The sequence below is a fragment of the Anneissia japonica genome, unplaced genomic scaffold (assembly GCF_011630105.1).
Source record: "Anneissia japonica isolate Jap-2015-1 unplaced genomic scaffold, ASM1163010v1 scaffold24_len2511860_cov200, whole genome shotgun sequence".
Classification (NCBI taxonomy): Eukaryota; Metazoa; Echinodermata; class Crinoidea; order Comatulida; family Comatulidae; genus Anneissia; species Anneissia japonica.
This window is the reverse complement of record NW_022730786.1, coordinates 1,161,501-1,186,960: the sequence shown is the minus strand read 5'-3', so window position 1 is coordinate 1,186,960 and position 25,460 is coordinate 1,161,501. Positions and strand designations below refer to the sequence as shown.

Below are 25,460 nucleotides of genomic sequence, written 5' to 3'. Positions count from 1 at the left end.
GGCATATCACAGTAATATGTCACATAATACATTTTGATAGCGTGGACCAACTTTAACAGGTTGAATAATAACGTCGCTACCAAAGTGTAGAAGATGTAATGTAGTGTATTTATGGATGCCAGGCCTTTTTATTTTCATTTTCAATTCTTTGGAAAAAGCATCTCATCTATGCTGTAAGCTGGCCAAACATGACAGGACACAAATTTGAATTAATATCTAACATACTAATAAGCCTTGACATGGAAGGATTATTAAAGCCATGTCATCTGTTGAAGCCATGTCAAATGTGCATCCTTATTATGTATGTTAATATTGTCTTTATAACATTCATATACCATATCAATATGTCATCCACATTTAGTTGTTCTGGCATAAATAAGTAAAGCAAAACCAGCACTTCGGAGACTAGGTGAGATAATATAAAAAAATAATATAAAAAAATAATATAAAAAAAAATATTTCAACTAATCTCAAAAGTGCCACTTTCACTTTAAGTATTGCGTGTTTAAATAAATCATTTTTAATGATGTCACTATAGCTTTTCAATATGTTAAGGTGGAAAATATAAACAAAATCCTTGAGGCTTACTTAAGGATTCAAGCAAGTACTGCACTGGCAGGTCTCAACCACTAAAGATGGAGTGTGGGAAGGAGAAAGAGTTTGGGGGAAGGAAGAGACCAATAACTGAATTATCAACCTACTTTAGATCCCATGCTAGCCAGACCGTTGAAAAATGGCCCCATCCTAATTTTCGGACCACATGGTATTTGCCGTTGAACAAATCGCCAATCTTCACTAAGTGATAACCACCTGTCGGATACAAATGTTGAAATATTTAATTCATTCATAATATTAATACTTACATTTTAAAAATATACTTCTAAAAAAAGTTAATTTTTGTTAAAAATTAATAAAAATATCTTTAATATAAACTTGCTTGTGGTATAATATTATACATAGAATATAAACTTGCTTGTGGTATAATATTATACATAGATGGACATATTGCATAAATTCCAAAATAAGAAACATTTACAGAATATTTTGATTATATTTCTTTCCTATCTAAGAATATCTTTAAAAAAATCAACTAACAAATTAATCACATCAAACCAGTTCATAACAGCATACAGTAGTATATTCAATCTATTAATATTTTATATGTGGAAATAGGTCAAAATTTACAAGTTGACCGTAGATTGACCTAATTCTGAATTATGACTATTTTTCAATTACTGGTTGGTTGGTTGGACTGATTCGGTGTAAACACCAAGGAGAGTCCATAAAAAGTCTAGAAAAAGACCGGGAGATAATCCCCTACTCTTTTCCCGAAGAGTGTACTGCGTTCTTTAACGTGCACATCGACTATAAATGCTCACGGGACCAATGGCTTACTACGCTCACGCTAGCCATTCACCAATGGCGAATTGAGATACCTCTTGGCGAAGAAAAAATAAGTGCATCGTTCGCCAAAGTGGAGAAAGAAATTTTTATATACTGTAAACAAATTTAATCTTCCTCTAGGTTAGGCACTTTTTAAGTAATTACAATTCAATCACTCATATTACTACTGCATATACACACAAGCTACAGTATATGTACTGTAACTCTGAGGTTTAATTTTTCATTTAGGGGTACTGTACATACATAGGGGTTTGAGGACCAAAATGTTGGTGCCTACAAGTACCTAACATCATTATATGACATCACTAAACAATAATGGCGTGTATAACTGTGGTGTGATTCTACAGAAGTACTTGTAATTTAATGTATTCATACTTTCCTATTAATATCATATAAATATCTAAATAACACTTGAATAATTATTAATATTAATTCCCATTCATATAAAGAGTATCTAAATTTCTCACAAATAACGAAAGAACTTAAGTGTTAAGGACTCAACATTTTGATTTGGATATAATTTGATACTTTCGTTATGACTATAAGACAATATATTATATATTCTTCCTTTGATGCAATATTATAATGCATTATCACTTTTTAAATTTAAATTAATTTAATATTTAATTAGGAACGACACAAGCAATGTGATGAACATCAGCCTCGAACCCTGACCTTCTAAATGAAAACCCAATGCTTACATGCTGCGCCACAAGCTTCTGCCACACCATGTGATCAAGACACTTTAAACATTGACATTTATTATGACTTACTCTACTGATATCACTACTGATTTTAAAATAGCCCAAAAAAAAAAATCATGACGAAATTCATCACCTACAGTGTCGATCAAACATGTAGGGTGAAGTCTGTGTTTGCCGACACTAATTGGAATTCTACTGCACGATAGCATACAAAGGCTCTTGCATGCTAATGCTTGTTACTATAGAACGTGATATGCACTTAAAAGTCTACACATGTAGCAAGATTTTACGATTGAGAGTGATGGATGACATTTTGGCAATGGCATGTGGTCAGTGGTAGTGTAGGATGGACGTTTAACTCGACATGGACAGGTGGTCAATGAGTGGAATGACATACTCTGCTACGGACATAAATGATTAATTTTATAGATATTACTTTGAACAATGGTCAATGAGTAAGATGGATTTGTTATCAACATCGGCCAGGCTCACTCTATTAGCAGAGCCACCTTAGTCTTAATGTAAATTCTAATAATCGACTGCACATTATGACGTCAAACTTGCCAGGGTTTGTTTTAAATATTTAAAGTTTTATTCATCAATAAATTGTGGTTTCCACTTGCTTCTAAAGTACAATCATTTTTCTAGATAAAAAAAAACAATATTAGTTGTATTTTTTCCAGTCTTCATCTAAAATTCTATCAAAACCAAGATTCGCTAAGCAAAGTATAAAAAAGAGTTGTGGCCTATTAGTGAGTGGGATGATGACGATGGACAGTGGTCAGTACCTAGGAAAGACATGCTATGGACAATGGTCACCAACTAGGTTTAATGAACTGGCTACTGGACAATTAAATATTCAATGACAGGTATGGTGAACTTGATACAGACAATAGCCAATTAATGGATGATATACATTGCTCGAAGTAATATTATTGGTCAGTCATGGATAATGGATAAACTAATTTCATTGGTCAGTCACGGATAATTGACAAACATTGTTTGATTTATGATGTAATTGTACACGTGCTCGCCCTCTGCACGTTCGTTTCAATACATGGCTTTTCTGACCAAACCTCTTCTAACAGTTGTTTTCCACTTCTTCTATCACATCTACTGTACTGTATGAGGTTCATACAGTACTGTATTGTATTGTACTGCATGAGCCTCATACCTAGTATGAGGCTCACTTAATACTAAAAATTACAATGAGTAAACAGATAAAAATTGATTATTAATTTTGTGATTTTTCTACATTAATTAATCAACTGCAAGATATGAGGGCGATCTAGAGAGAATTATCTAGTTCGTTAGTAATATAGTGATATTAGGGTAATGTTTTTAGAAAATATACATTAAAAAACAAAGGTGAAAATAAAATAATTATAAAAATATCACAATTTGAAGAGTATGAGGTGTATTAAACTTGTACAATTTTATGAGATAAAGCGTAGTACACTAATGGTGCTTTAGTGAACATGTCCTCTATGTAAACCTGCCGATAATAATCAATGATGCTATAATTGGTGTAAGTAAAGCAAGATGGAATGTCTTGCACACCATCAGATGCATAAAAATCTGTGTCGATTTGATCTAATCACCATACTTATATTTCTTACATGACGATCATATGATGATGAGGTTACAAGGTCATAAACCATCATTTAAAAACGAGGACATGAAAGACTTAACACAGACCAGTTAAACACAAACCTCTGAAAAATTTTATACAAAAAAGGTGTGATTTGGTTCATTAAATTCTTAAGAACTAAATTTTTTAAAAACCAGAAAAATATTATTCTATGCTCAGTTGACCCGGTAAAGCTCTTTATCAAGCCTTACATTAACATAATAATTGTGACAAAAAATAAATATTAATGCACAAAAATCAACCAAATATATTTTTTATCATAGCACAATCAAGGTTGTTGACGATGTAGTAATGAGAAACCGCTAAAGTATGTCTGATAATATTATCATCATACTATAGTAGTAGACAGTAGGAGCTGGACCGGAACATCAGCGTAACCTCCTACTCTTCCCAAAGCATGTAATGGGTACTACAAAGTGTGCACGATTTATCTTATAAATTTATTAATATTTATAAAATAAAAAGCAATGAAAATACTGATTCTTGTTTATTATTAATGCAACATAAATCTATCTTTAAAAAAACCTCTGTCGACTATGAACAATGGAGTCGCACAATACATCGGGACTTGTGAATTTCCAGCAAAGTGAATACAGTAAATTGACTGGCGGCAGGTTGGTTACTGATTATCATCGTAGATCATGTCACATGACATCTAAAGCCATTGTTTAATTAGCGAACATTATCTATCTGATGATGTGTAATTGCAATACTTACATAATGTTATACATGTCGCAATGACTTAACTTTTCTAATCCAAACAGTAGATAGATAATTTTGTAATGCCATAGCTAATAATGATTAAATAATATAAGGTTTATATCGCACTCATATCCATTTCAATTTAAAGACTCAAGAGAAAAAGTGAAAACTAGGTCATATGAAAACAAGGTCAAACACTGCTTGTGAAATTGCAACATCAATTTAATGTAAGATGTTTTATTTGTTGACAATAGGTCCGATTTCGAAAGTCGCCACAAATTTCTCTTTAGTAATTATATAAGACTACTAATTTTATCTTGCATTTGTACAGTATATTTCTGTTCAATCAATATGAATGATTATCTTGTTTTACTTATCATTATTATCAACATTCTTCCTTTACTGTAGTTTTCAAAACAACCTCACATATTTTTAAGTCATTCATTTCAAGCAGCATGCGGCTACTAAACATAGTAATGTTATTATTATCCCTCGTCACTAATCAATAATCAGAAAACTGGCACAAAGTGCAACTATTCCCTGTTCCCTTGGGAGTGTACCTTGTCACACTGCACTACATACAGTAATTCAAACAACCAATGACAATCAAAGCCACAACATCCTACCATGTACCCATACAATTATACATAGAGAGAGACAAACATACATGTATTGTGACTTCTCCCAAAAACAAAAATGAAAATACAAGTCAAGGGACCTTATTTAAAACCACTAACCATTGAAATAAAAAAAGCGTGATGTCAACCTTAATCAAATTTGTATCCTCTAAATTGTTAATGATTGATTGTAAATAAACCAATAGAACCCAATGTTTGTATCTAGGTATTACTATAGCAACAAAGAGTATACTAACACACCAAAAGAACAACGGTAACTACTTTGTATATGAACCTATCAAAAAATGTACAGATATAATATAACTATTTAATAATTTATTGTTTTGTCACATAGATGATAAAGCATTGAAAAGGCTAAACACTGTCAATTAACTGATTAAAATGAAATTACCTGTGAAATAATAAACAAAATAATCATGTTGTCAGCAGATATTTTAATGGAACATCATGGAAATTGTAAGTATACTCTAGATGGCCATTGTGTCTTTTAATAATATAAAAAAAATATTATGCCTATTTTGAGTTAATAACCTTGAAAAATAAATTCAATATTTCATTTCACTGTTGACAGATCTTTAACTACAATATTACTAAAGATACAACCTTGTGTCACAGTTGAGTACGGATCTACGAGCAACGTTTCTTTCATCTTCAGTTCAAAATCAACAGTTTTTCTCCCGAAAAGAAATTATATGACCTTGTCGAACTAATCAAAATAGACACCAGGAGAGGGCATGCTGGGAATTAGGTTAGGCAGAAAATTATGAGGTTTTTAGTAAATTGTCATCACATTTTAATCATTAAATGGTAGTGATCTTGAACCAATAAGAAATAAACAAGTTAAGTGCGAAAGGCAATACGGTATTTAGACCTTGAGTTGACAATATTGAAAACGTTCATGAACAAAAAATTACTCATAAACAGAAAAGTTACAACCAAATAAATTGATTTTTTTTAAGATAAAATATTCTAAAACAAAATGACTATCTTTAATAAATGTTCAATTATAAATTAAGGAAATGATAAATACATTTATATAAAACTTATTACAAATACATAATACAAATGAGCTGCCAATATGAAGCGATGTTTTAAGATAAAATATTCTAAAATAAAATGACTATCTTTAATAAATGTTCAATTATAAATTAAGGAAATGATAAATACATTTATATACCACTTATTACAAATACATAATACAAATGAGCTGCCAATATGAAGCGATGTTTTAGGATAAAATATTCTAAAATAAAATGACTATCTTTAATAAATGTTCAATTATAAATTAAGGAAATGATAAATACATTTATATACCACTTATTACAAATACATGTAATATTAATGAGCTGCCAATATGAAGCGATGTTTGTTGCATGCTTAATAAATCTGTGTTTAATTTTACTGACTGCATTTATGACAAGAAACCCTCCCCATGGAGTAGGCTGGTTTCACATTATTGTTTATGTATCCAATGACTAAGGTCATAGGTCATCATGTGAAGTATCTTCAGACTGTCTATGAATGTACCAATGTTGCTATAGTGACAGAAGCACATAATAATCAAGGGAGTTACTTTAGAGAATGATTGGTCAAATGGGTTATGAATCATGAATTTTACATTTCATTTCCTACATGTATATTTCTTTTTTGGGGTAATGTCTCTTCGTTCACTAATAATTATAAAATAATATAGTAAATTTATAGGAAAATCAAATTCATTGTTACCATCACCACTGTTGGGGATCAGATATCGAATAGAATACTAACGTAGGCAAAATTTTATGGTAAATTTCAATGCAAATTATTTCATACTTGGTACAAGATTGGAAAACCAATATTGCTATCATACCTAATAAAAAAAGCTTATAACCTGGTCAAGCACTTGCACAAAAAAAAATTCCAAGGGTTAATAAAACCTTATATCGCTACACTAAGATAAATAGAGCCAAGCGTACCTTTACAGTAGTCCTTGGGATCCTCTTGCTCATCATCATCTGATCCGAGCAATTCCTCCGGCTCATCCTCCTCAGAAAATTGATCATCGCAATATTTATTTTTATAATCCTCAGCCGTATTGGTCTTACGAGAGCTGTAACAAAAACAAAAAACTAAAAATTTCAGACATCAACTCTGTGGAATTGCTGTATATTTATTTTATTAAATAAGTTATTAGTCTTCAATTGGATAGGAAATTACCACAAGAATATATTCCTCCCCAATGTACAAACACATTACAACTGTCTATCTTTTGCCATACACTATAATTGGTTGAAAGAAAGGATTTTCATATTCTGTAAATCAGTTGCGTATCTAGGAATTGACATAGGGTGCTCACAGGGGTAGCGAATGTTAAGTTGGGTGGGAGGCCTCGATGATTATGTGAGGGGGCCCCATTAGGAAACAAAAAATGTCATCTTTAACTACCTGAGTAAAATTCTTTTTACATTTTTGTCACAGAAACTTTGATAAATCTGGACAGAGCTTAACAGATCTAATTTAGCTTGCACACGATTTACAATAATTTATCATGAGCCAAAAGATAAACAAATCAAATATAATTAAATATTAATTAATGCTAAAAGAATGAGGTCAACAATTAACCAACTAATAAATCAACTAATACTAGATTAGGTGTTTATTAGTCAAAAGGTCATTGTACTATGGTAAAGTTGCGTGTAATTATCAAAGAATAATATTCTTTTACCATAAAAGGTAACCGCAACAATATTTATATTGAACATTACTAGATAGTATGTTACCTTGGCTACAGCTGAATTTGTATATTATATATATATTATCGGCTATTTATTAAGCGAGGTATTTCTATCTGTACCATTTTATTAATCATGGAATCATTTGAAGTCAGATATTAAATAGAAAACTCTTGTTTATATATATATATATATATATATATATATATATATATATATACACACTCTATATATAATATAACAAATAATGTTAAGTGCATAGAGGTCTTTTCATAATGCGCTATAAGTCTACCATTATTATTATTATTACTACTACTGTATTATTATTATTATTATTACTACAGCCTAACAACAACATTACAACATAATAAATAAGACAATAGAAATAATTTACGAAAAATAATTAATTTATACATAATTATGATAAAATTATAAAACAAACACAATTGTACAGTATTGTACGGTATATGATATTTCACATAAAATATAAAATACTTGTTCAATACATAACAAATGATATAATGGTAATAGATTATTTACAGCCTTAAACAGCAACAATAAATTTTAAAGACAATAAAAATAACTTACTAGAAGAAAATATTAATAAAATACAAATAATTCATAAAATAGTACTCTACTGTTTGTACAGTAGATATTTCTCTCAATAAGTTGTTCTAGAATTCCTTTAAAGCCAAATTTGAACCACAAAATAAGGTACATCAATATTGCAATTTCAAGATATAATTCTTTATTGAATGTAATAATCGCCTCGGTTACTGTTAATATTGTTAATGTCGTTTCAAATCATGTTAGAGATTCATTAGGTGAGTTGATTGGCTGAGCGGTTAAGTCAAGGGCACCATAACCTTCAGCTATATTGTTGGCGCTGGTTCAAATGGCTCACTCGCCAATGGTTCCGGTAGTGGAACAAGTCTTCTCGGATAAAGAATTTAAACCGTAGGCCCAGTGTACACACCATGTACGTAATAAAACACGCTTGTTATGAACTTGGTAAATAGACAACAAACGTAGAAAACTTTTAAAACTGTGCAAGTACCATGCGGGTGAACATACAAATGAGAGCACGCGTTATACACTAGCTACGTATTGCGTATTGTTTGTTCACATTGTCAATGAGCGTAGTTGGCTCTCTTGTTCTATTTATACTCTATGGATAAGTTATTAAATGCTTCAGAGCATTAATGTATCGCCATACTCTATAGTTATGTACACATACGGAAGTGTTTGGTTCGCTGTCAGCAGTGGTGATGACCTGAAAGCATTGCAGCATCTTGTACCAATGCTTTAAAGAAAGAGGGGTAGGAAGTCTGGACCAGTACAGGCTTGACTGCTTTATGTACACAACTATTTTTAACTAAGTATGTTGTTGTTATATAAGTACAAGTCCAAACAAATATATTACAACAATTATTATAGCTTAACATAGTTTATCAGAAGCAACTTTCAGTTACCAAATTAAGATCATCAATTTCCTCCTATAATACCTAAAAAAAATGTTTAAAATAAATAATTATGATGGATTACAAGCAAAATGTACAAAATATAATAAGATGCTATTTAAAGATAACAGATCATTATTAAGTCTTTAGTATCAACAGTGAATGTCTATTAATTGCAGTCAGGTGCAAAATATTTTTACTATTTTATCTCATCTATTTTAGTGTCTTGTTATACAGTATAAGGACATGGGCTGAAAAATATATATTCCTGTGAATGTGTGATGAATTACATGATATTTGTCTATAAAAAATGTATAAATATATCTACACTTCCTTCAGATTTAAGCAGATCTTTCATCTCATATAATTAAGAGTATACACTAAGGTATTGAAAGATTTACCTAATATATCGTTGAATGAAATCAGTAATTAGTAGCAGAACTAAAGGGCACATGTCATCATATGTTATTAATAACATTGATGAAAACAAATTATTTGAGCTTAAAGTAATTTATTAAAATAAATATGATAGCATAAACCATGGATTTACTCTAGGGATTACATTTTTACCAATCAAACTATATGGGCTAAATGATGGTGGTTGCCGTGAACCCTTTATAAGCCTAGGCCTATAGAGCAGCTAAGATAATCATGCATTTTTGCAGAAAAGCATGAAACTTCCCACAGTGGTTCTATGACACTATCATTAAAACATATTACTGCATAGTTGCTGCCATTTTGAAATTCAAATTGGCTAAAAAAAATTTTTTTTTAATATAAGATTTTTATCAATATCTTTATATGCAATAATATTTGGTTTGATTTTAGCTTAGTTAACCCACTAAAATAAATAATGGTTGTTATTAACCATAACATTAGGACTAAGGCCAAATAAATAAAATTACTAGTTTCTCGAGCATTTTGGATTTGCCATCACAGTGGAAAAAAGTGCCTTCATTCTCCTTTTTTCACAATATTACTTGGCCTAATAGTATATTGCTAAAATCCAGACTGACTGATACTGATTGATAAATTGTCATGGTTTGACTATGAATTCTTTTGGCCTTACAGTGCGAACATAAATAAACAGATCGACTTTTTTACAACTAATTGTAAATATTGATAGATTTTTGACAAACCTATTTTACTTGTTTACTTGATAGGAGAGACTCCTAAAATAATACTTAAAAAGTTTGATCAACCAATCACCACATGTCTAGTCCCACGCTTATTCCACTATTTCAGATGATCTTATGACCTTATGCACTTATTATTTTCAATAAACAAGAGAAAATCTTGTTTTAGCAGCCACCTTTGCCTTATCCATTTTGGAACAACTGACAATTTGTAAAGCCCTTTTGACACTATCCAAGTTTTATGTGACAAATATCTAGGATTTGCCCATATATAGGCAAACGAAGATAGAGTATTTTTCACATGAAAGTTGATAGAGTGGACAAAGCTTAGTGGTGCACAGAATCATTAACAAGTAAGGCGCAAATCGCAAAGCAATATTTCATGATAATTACACATTAAAGATGTCATCAATATCACTCAGCTACTATTGTAATATGTTAAGAACGCTTGACCTTTAGCTTAATCTCCCAGTCGTCAAAACAATGTACTTCTTCACATACACAATTCTCAGAAACCGCGGCTTGCAAAACAATTTTTTTTTTTCAATAAACAAATTATTTTGTCAAGCAAGCAATGCACCTATAGGTCAATATGTAAGTTCTTGTATGTTAGATTAGCATCCAATTATTTTCTTTGTCGCATAAAAATTTACATAAATGTTTTTCTTTTTTTAAATCATAATTATTATTTGCAGAATTGCAGGCACTGTATACCTAATTCAAAGTGAATATTTTATGTTTTTTGCCCGAGGAAAGACAAATACATATAGTGAAATTGGGCAAAAAGTAGAATGTGGGCTTATACCCAAGGAACTATGGTTATAATAACCTAATCTTTCATACAAGATTGTGTTTCCTCTTTTAATTTATCTATCTTGCTACTGGCTTAAGCTGAAGGTTCTGGGATGAAAAATAATTTTCTCCATGAGTGAACCGTTTAATATTGGCGAGAATGGCTGGTTTCATTTCAGAGTTGGTTTACTAAGTTCAAGACCGTGAAGTACATTCAGTGAAAGATAGAACATAATAGGAGAGTAATTATGCAGCGATGGATGTTCCTCTTTGGCAAGCGCAGTACCATTACAGTAAAAGCGCAACATGATTAAATTAGAGAAACACATCCAAGCATAATATTCTATAGCAAACATTTGTCTTGCTTTATAATACCTTCTTATTACCAGACTAAAAAATGCTTGTAATTAAAAATGGAGTCTCTTTCTGCTAAAAAAAAGAAAAGATTAGTAAAAATAAAAAGAAAATCACTATCCAACTATTGTACACCTTGGATATAATCCCACACACAAATATATCTCCCAAACTCTAAATTTCTACAAATAGCACCATATGTTTGAAATCAAATATGATCTCCTTGTATCAAATTTCAAAACATTTAATCAAAAACATATTAGCCCACTCCAGTGGATTCATTTTCCCTTGATAAATATGATTAAAAAGACTTCCTTTCTCATCCTGAGTACTACATTATCCACAATACTGCAACTGACTAATGAACTTTTATTCAAAACGTAATCTGTCTAGATAAGACTAGCTACGAGTTTGGGACACATGCCGGTGTTCAAGAACATTCAATCATCCCTTACCGGCCACCCCTGTTGCATCAACTAAACTTAGTTATATACAATCTGTTCCATTACAGAACAATTTCGTTTTTTGCAACTTCAAAAAAAAAAATGTTCACACACAACCACTTGCTTGAAGACACGCATTACATAACTGTAATTCTTGCACCCGTGCAATCAACGGACTCTTCATCACAGGTAAATTAGTACATTCCACAGAAGTTAGGAGGGTAATTTTACACCCTACTGGACAATTTGTTCACTGTGTCCTTTGCCTTGACCAGAATGACCTATCGTAGGGCTCGTACAATAGCACCAGGAGCTGGTACGACAGCGATGAAGCTGTTTTGAAGCGATTTGAGTACCGATTGGTGCTTTGCTTGGCTGATCTACATTAGCCTCATAAGGACAACATGTGAGCCTGGCCTACCCCTACCTAGTTACTGTCAAAGTCAATTAGTTACACAGTGTGAATAACCAACATATATATAGGCTACATATTGATTTCTTGTCTTTCTAATCTATGTAAAATTCAAATTGTGTAATATATTTTCTATGGATCAAGAATAAATTTTTAGAAAATTCCATCTTTGGCCTAGGATTTACTATCTTTACTTTTCTTTTTCTAATTCCTTATAAAAGGCTGTCAAAACATGAGATTATTATTTACAAGTTAATACTGTATATATCATATGATAAAATAAGTACAGTACTATTGAAATTTGGCATGACCTAATTTAGAACAATATTGCATTTAATACATAGAAATATTTTGAGATCACATTTTAAATATCATTTTATTAATATTTTAAATAAAACATTCATATTTTAATTTTAATCTTTAAACATACATTCATATGATTTAGCATCTTTATCAGGTAAAATATGATTGTTAAACTATCATGAACAAAACTATATTTTAATTAAAAAATCTATTTTACATCCAACAGCAAGTACTATACCCACGCCCATTACAGAAGGAACAATGCTCTATAAACTTTTATAAAGCTCTGTCCAGACTATCAAACATGTAACATGCCTAAATATGGTCATGATAGGCACATCATGACTATATATGGGCATACAACAGGTTTTTATCAAAGAAAATTTCATAGTGAGGACAGAGCATAGAGTTTGGGAGTAGAGTTTGCTTTGTTGTGAGAAATAAAATGAAAGTTCTGCCTACAGTATCTACACAATCAAGTGTAGATAAATTTATGTGACGTTCCCATGGATGTGATATATAATCATGTCCATGTAAGGGCATATCAAACAAATTTTTCTCATAATGCAGACAGAACTTATTTCATACGATTTGAGCTGGGATTAAAAGACAAGCATTTTAACCACCAAGCTATAGCTATGCAATAAATCATTTTATTTCATGAATGAATAATTAATGACAATAAGTTTCTTGTCTTCACGTTTGTCCTAGTGTTTGTTTTGTTGTCTGTGTTGCCATTGTTTCTATTATGTTTGTGTTCACTGAAGGATTTCCTGCACACAACCTTTCATTTTTTTGGAAATGCCTTATTCATTAGAATACTATTTTGCTATATACATTATTATATTTGTTATTATGTACTGAAGAAAAAAAAAGTTGATATGAATGAATGAATTATATTAAATAATAGTCTCTTTTTAATCAAAATACTTAATTTGCATTATGTTTATAAGTTGTAAGTGGTGATTATTTGTCAAACTTCTATTCAAAATATGCTATAAAACTGCAGTTACTGATAAAAAACTTGTTAAATTTACACTGAAAAAAAAACCCCTATGTGTTGCCATTTGAATAGGTCATATAACTAGGGTAGTCTGGATTAAGAATCTAATTTGTTTTTATATCTAAGAGAATATCAACTAGGCCAGTCTGGATTGGGAAACTAATTGGTTGTGAAGTGAATTTATCTTACTGAGAATTCCATTCAACATGCATAATTTTGGCTGTTGTTTATTGCAATATCAGATGCATCCGGCCCACAATAGAAACAAATGCCAATAGTAAAAAAGCACTATGTTAAAGGTGCAGTATACTCCTGATGATGATGTTACAATATGCCGCTTTCAAGTTCAAGTACGGTGTAATCATATCATGTGTATTGTTCTGAATCCAATCGTTCATTCATCCCTTTCATGAGCCCAACACACCTGAATGTAAACTGTGAAGGTTACAATGCCCTTTGTTTTGTTTTCATACATGGATAGAAATTAATTGGATTTCGATTTCCCACTTATCGCAATTGGAAAGCAACAAAGCATCAATATTCGGCCGCACCACAGATAAACGCATTCTTGCTTCTATATTTACATTTAACAATTTAAGCTTTTTATTCTGTAACAGAGTAAACTATTATTGTTTTATTGTTATTTCATTATTTCAGCATCATTTAGAGAGGTAACACTTCCACCTGAATTGAAAGGCCAGGCAATATTCAGGGTTTCCTTTAAACTGCAGTTGAAGAGAATACTGTTCTAAATTCTACTTCATTGATTTCTCATTATCTACGTTTGCGCACACCGATCTGAGAAGAACAACTTTAAAGAGTCGTTTTCGCCTTAAGATGGGTTTGGCCTTTTAAGCTTCAATCGGCCTATTGACATGCTCTACATCAACGGTCCTTTATTGATCAAATCTCGTAGTGCCACTACAGATCCACTTTGTAATTAACTCGCAAGAAGTACGATGATAACAAATGGGACTTGCTAAGCCAACACCAGCATCAGTCACCAAAACCAAAGATACTAGAAATACAAGATAGAGCACTCACATAGCAAAAATGAGGTGGAAATTGGTCCAGACGTACGCGGCGCCCTTCTCTTTTTATAATGCAAGATTCCTATACTTGGTCAAGACGTATAGGGCTCCCTTTTGTTGCTAGGTATATCCAGACGCACACGGCGCCCTTCTTTTTTCACTAATGGAGTAAAACTTTATTACTAATCAGAGTCCGGTCATACGATTCCGCACTTTTGTGTCTGTCATTTTATTGTTTTGATTTATTTATGCCCACTTGTTTGTATCTTATGGATAATGGCAACGATTTCAACCTTCCGCAAAAAGAGGTTATGTATTCACAATTATGTAACAGTAGCAGAAGTTTTTTAGATCCAGCCATACGGAGCGCCGCATTGTTTGTATTCCCACCATGCATTTTGGTGGAACAGTTTTTTTTCTGGGATAACTCTATCAAAACAAATAATTGACTTTTTAATATATTCATATTCTACACACTATAAAGCTTTAAATATGATGAGTCATAATTACTTTAATTGATTTCTATTGCCAAAGATATGAGTAAAAGTATTAGGGCTTCTCTGCACTAAGTATAATATTGTTACACACTAATGCTAATTACCAGTACAGTATGCTGTTTTGGAATTGCAAGTCTTAAATATGCAACTTTCTAAAAAATAAAATAGGTTTAGCCAACTATTAATCTTTACTTCTTCAAATACTAACTTCAAAGTATTATCACAATTTATTAAAACATTTTTTAGGGGTAAAGGACAAATAGAATTTTAACATCTCTTCTCCTTTGCAGCCTTTAGAAAACCCATATATTGTGTAGCAAGCAATATTAGATGATGTTCTTGAAATCAGCTTAAATGGAATACAGACATCAAGCATGGTACATGTACATTTTACATATCCTTATTGCCATAGGCTAAGGAAAAACAATCTCCCACTCTGCCATTAGTCTCCAATAACTCAATCCTACAGGAATTATCAGATGAAATAGATAACATTAAATCATAGCAGTTGCTTCCCCTGGAAAATATCGGAAAATTCCTATAGGAATCAGATGAAATAGATAACATTAAATCATAGCAGTTGCTTCCCCAGGACTAGAAATTGCAAATTGCAAGTGAAGTGCTGCGAAGTACAACTGCATATAAATGTTCTTCGAACAAAATTATTTATGCGAGTCAAGTGAAAATAATGAATAATAAAACTATAACAAATAATATGAGACACGACCCATTGTCTATATTAGAACACTTCTCATTGGGTCAAAAAGTGTCTATAGTGTGGTGAATTATGGTTTAGGTTTTTTTAAATAAAGTTTCAAAAATTTATATGTATGTGGAAAATGTAGTTGATTACCAAAGGTTACAATTTTTATTTTGAAGACTGCATGGTCTAGGAAGTGTACATTTTTTTATGGGGCAAGTTTCCAAGGGCGGGTTTTCTAGGGGCGACTCGACTGCCAAAGAGTGTTGCCAAAGTGCGAGCCAGCGTGTTATTTGATCACAAGTGCGAGACATATCACAAGAGTGAGCCAGCGAGCCGTGACGTCACGACAATAGATAGAGACGTTAGCCAGTGCAGTTGTGCAAGGTATCGGCTGAGATTTGTGGAGTACAATTCAAAAAACAACTATAGGTCTAATAATGAATTATTGTGATGTTAAATAGACAATGTTAGCTATCAAAGAGCGACGTTGTTTTTCATTGGGACCTTCATCCCTTCAAGGCTTGGCCTATACCATCCTAGCTAGTCTAGGCCTAGAGTAGGATAAGGCTAGCGCGACATGCGGACGTTGGTACGAGTAGGTTAGTCTACAAACGTCACCTAAAGTAATTGATTTTACCAGGCAGAACGAAAGAAGGAAACTCCGCTTTTCAGTCGTCTTAGGCAGTCATTTTTTGACAAACAATGACCTTTCAGAGGTCAAATTGCTGACAAGAATATGAATTGGCTGCTTCGCAGCAAAAATATTGGAAAATTCTTATAGGAACTATCAGATGAAATAGATAACATTAAATCATAGCAGTTGCTTCCCTGGAACTATCAAGAGGAAATTGGTATAGTAACATTACATCATAGCAGTTGCTTCCCCTGTAAAATACTGGTAATGAATGACAGTGGTAGTATGAGTCAATATAGCTACATATTATTATTGGCATCCCCATGAAGGTCACCATGGTACCCATTATTACTCATCACAACTGATATAACATTGTGTTACAGCAGATGTTGTACAGCTACTATTGGTATCCCATTATACTCATCATAACTGATATAACATAACATTGTGCTATAGCAGAGTTGTTCAGCATCTTTCAATCTCTATTATAAAGTCGTTTTTTGAAAAAGTATAAAAAACCATGGGTATAGCAATTATTGGCATGTAGTTCATTTTCATATACGATGATGTTTGAGTCAGGAGACAATAATATAACTGGTGCTTTTTCTCTACCTGTCGTGTTACTGTACTGAATGCTCAGTACGTTCCCAAATACTTCCAAAAAAATAAAATCTTGCAAGTCATTCGGGTAGGAATCGAACCCATGACCTCCAGATAACTAGCCTGCTGTCTTAACCATTAGACCACCGAGCTTGCACTTATTGGTTAATGTTAAATTCGATCCCCATATAGCAGCGGCTACCGCAATGCTATACCGATAATGGTCATTTGAATATAATCCTTGTGTCACATTTTAGGGCATTTTCTCTAAAGCAGCTCTTTAGATTTTAAAATCAAATTTCATAAAGCATTCGTTTAATACTTCATCTATTTGACAAGTTACTTCCCAACTTAAGGGATGGATGTAAACTAATATCACATACATTAATGTTGCCAATCAGATTTCAAAATGAAGAGGAATTAATCTTCTAAAGTTCTTATCATCTTACAAGAACTGAACCTATGAATATAGAATTAAAGATACAGCAAGTACCACAATGTAACTAACTTCCTTGAATAAAAATCTTCCCAAATTCATTAATGTTTCTATTCTTAAATCAAATTGTAAGCTGCATCTTTATCGCCTTGACAGGTGTCTTATAATTTTTTTTAATTTCAAATATCATAACAAATTTATTTTGTCTGATACATTACATTGAGTATCTATGATATAGTAACTTGATACAGTAGCTTCATGGTTAAATAACTTGATTCTCAAACCTCTTTCATGTTTTTATTTCAAATGTCATGGACAAATCACTAAAAGATAAGATTTTGCTTTTAAACAGTTAATATTTTACTTACACATTCTGCATTACTACTCTGCTATATTAAATTAAGTAACAGAATGACTTAGTTGAAATTTCATATAAAGGAAATGAAATTCAATTTCGTGTAGTAACCTTATGGATGACAATGGTAAGATGACGATGATGGAAATGATGACAGAGATGATGTACTATACTAAAAAATGATGATAATGAAATTGATGACATGTTGGTGATGATTACGATGATGAAGAGGAAGGAGATGACGAATAATAATGTGATGATGATGATGAAATTTATGATATGATGATGATGATGATGATGATGGAAGATGATATATAATTTTTTGGGACATCCCTACTAAGGAGACACAACTATCAAGGAAAATCCCTGTTTCAAGAAGACAATATTATTTGTCCTAGTGCTCAACAAGACCCTCGCCTGCCTTACCACCACCCCCCCACCCCAATCCTGATGCTACTGTTGCTATGGTAAGTTCGTAAAATGTTACCTAATCGTGCATACTCTCACTTATTTTGGAAAACAATTTATTCCAATCTTAATATTTAGGCCTATTAAACTCTTTAATTACAATTAATAGAATTTAAAGTTGACAAACAATTTATTTCTCCAAAAGTCAGTATCATAATATTACTGATCATACCACAATTGTGACCAGCTGTCTTAATTTCAAACAATCAAACAAATCAACATTTTTAACAATTTTAGGTTTTTGCAGTTTATGAAAAAAAGATATATTCAAGAACATAGCAAAATATAAATTACTAAAGTTAACTGACAATTATTTTTAAAATGCTACATTAAGCTGATTTTGAAAGTGGTTTTCTCAAAACCTACACTACTATATATATATCCAATGAGTTAAATATTCATAGCTTCACTAATACTCATCCAATTTCTATTAAACCCTATTTTGAAGAAGCATGCACGCATTTACCAAATTTTAAATTTTGCTTACAAACAATGGGTTTACCAGAGCCAGTCACAATTAATATCTACAATAAAGCTGAAAATTTTAAGTAGATTGGAAGAAGACATAACAACAAATGGAATAATTAATATCAAAGATTTTCACTGATAAATCCCGATGACGCAAATTTGTTCTCCCAAGAGAAAAACATAATTTTCTATGAACTGAACTGCTATTTTTGTAGAGGTCAAGCTTACAATATAATAATTATAAACTTTGTATGATCTGATGACCTAAGGCTTATTAGTAACAATGTTTATCTTTGAATATATCCAATAGCTAAATCTTTTAATATCTGACAGCTGATTGGTTGTTGTATGTTTTTCTTTTAATATCTGACAGCTAATTGGTTGCTGTATATTTATTTTTTAATATCTTGTAGCTGATTGGTTACTCTATATATTTTTAAAAATATTTAATAGCTGATTAGTTGACGTATGTTTATCTTTTATTATCTGATAGCCACTTGGTTGATGTATGTTTATCTTTTAATATCTGACAGTTAACTGGTTGTTGTGTGTTCATCTTTTAATATAGACAGCTGATTGGATGTTGGAGGTTTATGTCATTCATTAATTTGATTGCTAACAATGGATAATATTTATCCATCCATTTATTTATAATTATTTAAGTATATTTATTTTATTTTTTAACTTTATTTACTTCTTATATATTCTTATGTATTTTATTATTAGTATTCTTAAATATAACTACCTATTAACACTTTGCAATGAAAATACCAGGGGAATGTGATGTTCATTCATATATAATTATTGACGTCAAACTTGTAAAATTTCAAAATACATCTATAATTTATGAATATTAAAATATTTTTCAAAAGTTAATCTTTTCTATCATATACATCAATTCATATCCATATATAAGGATAAATGGATCAATTTATGATAATACATTAAAAAAAAATATTGTATATATAATAAATACATACTATATATCTGGAAACAAAATAAATCAATAAGATATTAAATTGCTCATTTAAAATAACCAAATATCAACTAGGAGAATCAAGTAATTCAATTTTGATTTTTTTTTTTCCATAAAAGTCCTTAGGTCAACTGCCAGTCAACTAAAGTTCAATGCAGGAATGATACTATTTATAAATTTTTTGGGGGAAAAAAAATCTCCAGATCTAATTTTAATTAAAACCTAATTATTTACAATTTATATTTGTATAATTTAATTATACAAAGTCAGCAATTCATATATTGAATGTAATTTCTTTGCAATGCAGGTGGGCCAATTTCGACCTGATGGCGATTTTATTGTTGCGCGCGAAAATAAATTAAAATCAATGTATGCGGCCCACCAACCATCTTTGGCTAGAAAACCCCTTGTTTTGTACAGTCCGACGGTGATCTACAAAAAGTAACATTAAATCTGAGCATAAGCGGTACAAAAGAAGTGCATAAAGGTTTTCAGAAGCACATTGGAAACATCACGGTTTGTGTGCGGTCCTCAGTGTGAAATAAAAAATTCCCTATGCCCCTCCGACTCACTTTTATGCCCACCCCTGCTTTACCCCAAGTCAAATATTGAAAATATTATTTCCTGTATTTATTCTTCACTTGCAGAGTAAACAAGACTCATAGAAATCAAGAGGTCATAGTGGCTTTCAACTACAGTTTAGAGTAGGCACAATTGTACACACCTTCTAGCAAATTCTACAATCCACTTTTCCTGTCTTGTGTAATATTACTATCACAAAATGGATAGAGGATTACATATACACTTGCACTTCCTCTAATGTGGACCTATGAAGTAACTGATTAAAGGTGCTACCAGATGTATCATTAGGCCCAATAAAAAATATTATTAGTTTATCACCCTCGCCCACACGTCTTCTATGGTATTGAAAAAAAAAATCATTTTGAGAAAACACATTTGCTTTGTTTTTTTTTTTCATTTTTTTTTTTTTCATTTTTTTATTTTTTTTTTTATTTTTTTTTTTTTTTCATTTTTTTAGTAAATAAGTTATTGTTTATATTCTCAATTATGTATTTTACTTTGAACACCAATGCACCAGCAAAAAACCCTGATTTAACTTTAGCAAAATAGAAAATCAAAATAAAAAGCCTCCCTCCCTCATCACTTTTCCAGCCTGGATAGGGTGATAAACTAATAATTATGCTTATTGGGCCTTATTATATTTTTGTTGTCTACTTTGAAAGGTGCTACCAATAAATTGGTTGTCTACTTTAGGAAGCACCGAATGCTTTTATATACTTATGATGCATTATGATACAGATTTGTTTGGGCTTTAGCACATTCTCTCAATTCAGGCAAACTACTTTCTTTAATGATCCTGAAACTAGGAATTACATTATCCTTAACAAAAGCAATTAAATAAATTACTCATCTAAATCCGTAGCAATTAATTTGTTACCATAAACTTAGAATAATTTTGAAATAAACAGTTCACTATAATAAAATAATCTTTAAATTCACAATGAAATTACTAAAAAATGAAAAAAATCATGAAATTTTTTGACTGTGAATAAAAATACATCTCCTTTAGTAGCATGCACGGGTGCCTACGAGGATTATTTACATTTTGGAATTTACAATATAATGTAATATATACTATTTTAAATAAGATATAAAACCATTAGGGAAAATAAATCTTTCTCAATAAGCTACGGATATATTTAAAAATTATCCAGATGAAATCTTTAAAACTTAAAAAAAATAAAAAACAAATATTTTCTAAAACTCATATCTCTTAATCTAACAGGTATTGGAAAAACCAGATGGTTATAAAAATATGAGGGAAAAAAAAATATTGACATTCCAAAAATAAAACAAGTTTATGACACTAATTACGCTTTAGTTTTACAATATCCCTTATGCCTATAAATCTGGGGCAGCATGTAGCATACATATCATCTGGCTTATAATAGCATATTTCAACAATATGTTGCTACACTGCAGCATAAGTTTACTGTACCTGCCAGAGAGAGTGATCATCGGCATATCTATCCACGACGAGGGTAGCTAGACTATGCGTTTGTCGGCTTGCTAGTACTTCACTTGCTCTCTCACTACTCATCTGATTACGTATTGATTTCTGCCTGCACTATACACTACTACTGTAGTGTTCCGAATGGCTAATAACTGTGACTCGTCAACGAGTAACTTGAGCATACGTCGACAAGAGGTGGGTATGTCTTTATCACATGCAGACCTAATGAAAGCTGTTAACGCAATACTTTTCCCTTTCAATATGTTTTAAGAGTGTAATGCACGAGAAGTGCGGAGTGATTTTATCGTTATTCATTACACATAAACAAATTGTTTTGACACAATTGAAGCAATGGATTATGCTAATGTCTTTGTGATTTTTTAAGGGAAATAAATTAAAATTATAATAACAATGTAATTACATCAATTATATAAAATAATGGCCCTCAGGATAAATGCTGATTCATTTTATTGTTATTCACTGCATTACACATACAGTAAATTATTTTGACATCAACATAGAGATGTCTAAGTACATTATTCTAATGCTCTGTGATATTTAAGTGAAATAAATTAAGCAAAGTATAAGTATAGACTAATGTTAATTATATATTTATAACATTTATAGCTTTTAGCATTTGAAATTATGGCTCAGCATTTTATAATTACTATAATGAGTTGTTTTGATTCATAAAAAATTATTTTGACATCAATGAGATATATTTCATTATGTAAATGTCTTTGTGACGTTTACGTAAAGGTATTATCAATACCAATGTTAATTATATCCAATACTCTATTGTTACACTGAACGAAAGTTCATATTTTCCATCAGAAGTCAAATAAAATTGATAAACAGTAATTCTAGTATCTGTTGTCTAGAAAAATATTCAGTGAGAGTAAAACATTAAAGGTCATTGAGAAATTAAAATATATTAGCATGAAATATACAGCCATAAATGTATCGTAATCACTAGGAAGGTTACACTAATAAAACCAGGGTAATGTCACATTCAAATATATCAAGAGTTCAAAAAGTCAATAACAGACTACCACAAGAAATTTATCAAACAGAAAGTATATGGGATACTGTATTCCTAGTATCTTATTTATTTTCTTATTTTTTTCACATCCAACAACACATACACTCACCACTTACAAGATACAATGATGTTTTATAAACTAAGTCTCTTTATAAGGTTTAGAGAATGGAGCTGATTTTTCGTTGTGATGAAATATAAAAAAAATCCCTGTAGTGACAAGGTTTGAACCCTAGACTCTGGATTGGAAACCAAGTATTTTAACAAACTAAGCAACCAGTGGTCGCTGTAGAAATTTGCCAACAGGGGCTCGACATGTCCGACGGAACCGTTGAGGGGTAATAAGAGCCTCAGTCAGGGGATCAGAATAAAAAGTCCCTGGTAGGTTCACAGGAAGAGTTCTATGGCTTAGTATGGCCCAATTTTTATTTTTAGACTATAATATAGGCATTGTCAATCAAAATAACCTTATTTGGGTAGATATATTATTTATTGGTCCGACAACCTTGCCGTGGCGTCAAATGACAGGGGGTACACGCCTGTCCGAGGGAAAAATGACTTCCCTTCCCTCCCGCCAGCACCATCATTGCTAATGACACACCTGAAAAGCGTGTACTGATTACCGGTGAAACTGTGCTGACATCTTCAAGTAAGTCTCAAAGTGCTGCTTCTTTATTACTAACTACTACTAAATCCTTTCCGAGCCACTGGGGTTCATAAGGCTGGAGCTTATCCCCAGTTTCTATAGTGTGAAGCGGATGAGAGTTGTACTCCCCCTGGACGGGATACTAGTCCATCACAGGTTAGTCCCCAGCAGTTTGCTGGTACCCATTGATACAGCTGGGTGGACTGAAGCAATGTAGCTAAAGTGCCTTGCCCAAGGACACAAGCAAATCTGCACAGCAGACACTGGAAACCCTGACCTTACGATTGAAAGTCCGAACCTAAACCGCTGCGGAAAACTGCCGCTGTCTTTATTACCCATCCACTATTATTGTTGTTTAAACCGACGTTCCGCAAACTATAATCCACAGCCCAAATTTGGGCCGCGAAACATTTTTGGAGGGCTGCGAAGCCGTCTGGAAATTGAGGTTTCATCATGGATGAAGATTTTAATAAAGCCGCTTCATTGTTACAGCAAATGCGTCGCTTGCACAGCCTGCTAAAGTGCCAGATAATGTGTGCTATTTGAGTTATAAGGGGTTTTTGTGTCTATGGCCCCTCGGGAGCTAGACACTATGTTATCGTCTAGTATAAACTCCAAGATCCAGTAAAATCCGGTATGGAGGAATGATGGGATGAGTCATGAGCTAAAGATAAAAATAAATATAAGACCTGTCCTAGAAAGACCACTACAGTAAACAACACTACACATTTCTTGATAACCGAATGCACATGTGGATACTTTATTACTAAACATAATACCTGTATAGTAAGGTAGTCTTTCAAAGTTGCGGAGTAACAGAGTGTGCGTAAAAGTTTTTGGAAGAAGGAGAAAGCTAATGACGTGTGTGGCTGAACCGTGTTTGGTTGAATCATGGTAGAAAAATAACCAATCAACAATTGCGGGGAGGGGGAACACAAATGTACGGTATTATTTATTTAATAAAATAATATTTAATTTGAATACAATGAAATTTTATCACTGAGACAAGAGATAATGATGTCAAAATATTATACATATGAAGGCTTCATGATCAAAAGTTTTTGCCTGGATTTGGCATGGTGGTCCCTGGCGCGGCTGGGCTGCTGGGCCGCAGCTTGGTGCCTGGAATCGTAAATAGGCCATGAAGTAAAAAGTTTGCGGAACGCTAGTTTAAACCAACAGGACGGAAAGTGTGTACTTTTAAAAAAATCTAAGAGAGTAAGAGTTCGCTAATTAATAATTACAGTTAATTAAGAAATTATAAGATCCTTTTCAGTAGGAAATGAATTACAGGTGCCTATATAAAGTAAAGATGCAATAAAAAATCAGATATTCTTTAAAGACAGATTATTTCAAGGACAGATAAGTGGCAGTTAACACATTTCCAAGAATTAGAAAATATATAAGAACCAACTTCAGCAGAATTTCAGATGCGTCTACTAATGAAGTCATCTTTCAACAGGTGGTTTGATATATATATTATGTGCACTTTATTTACAACTTACTACACAGGTGAAAATTACCAACAGGTGGTAATATGATTAAATTCCATCATACCAAGAAACTAATACATGTGCCAAATTAGTACCATTTTGTAGGCACATTACAAAACATATCGGCCTTTGTCTCACCGCAAAATAAACTGAAATCAAATCAACTCAGACAGTGGCGAACCTGGAGGGGTGGAGGTACGCAGGAAGGGAATGCCCAAAAAAGTTTGTGCTTCAAATCGCCTGGCACACCTCCCCCACCCTCTCCCCCCCCCCAAATGGAAATGTTTAAAGCACAAAAAATCATTATAAAGTAGATAAAAATTACCTCATATTAACTAATTTGGCAAGCTAGCGCACCCCCCCCCC

The 25,460-nt window shown here is 32.0% G+C and overlaps 1 protein-coding gene across 4 annotated transcripts in view; it reads right to left on the bottom strand.

Moving 5' to 3' along the window:
- Positions 1 to 25,460, bottom strand: part of LOC117115021 (SRSF protein kinase 3-like) — a 62,574-nt gene that overhangs the window by 25,782 nt on the left and 11,332 nt on the right. For 3 of the 4 annotated variants that reach the window (XM_033258658.1, XM_033258661.1, XM_033258659.1), the window contains 2 exons: positions 7,055 to 7,188; positions 702 to 810 (listed from right to left, as the gene is read on the bottom strand). In XM_033258658.1, the coding sequence (XP_033114549.1) occupies positions 702 to 810; positions 7,055 to 7,188 (243 nt within the window). Of the gene's footprint in view, positions 1 to 701; positions 811 to 7,054; positions 7,189 to 21,901; positions 22,123 to 25,460 lie in introns of those variants that run through there. The other variant, XM_033258660.1, reaches the window with a different exon arrangement.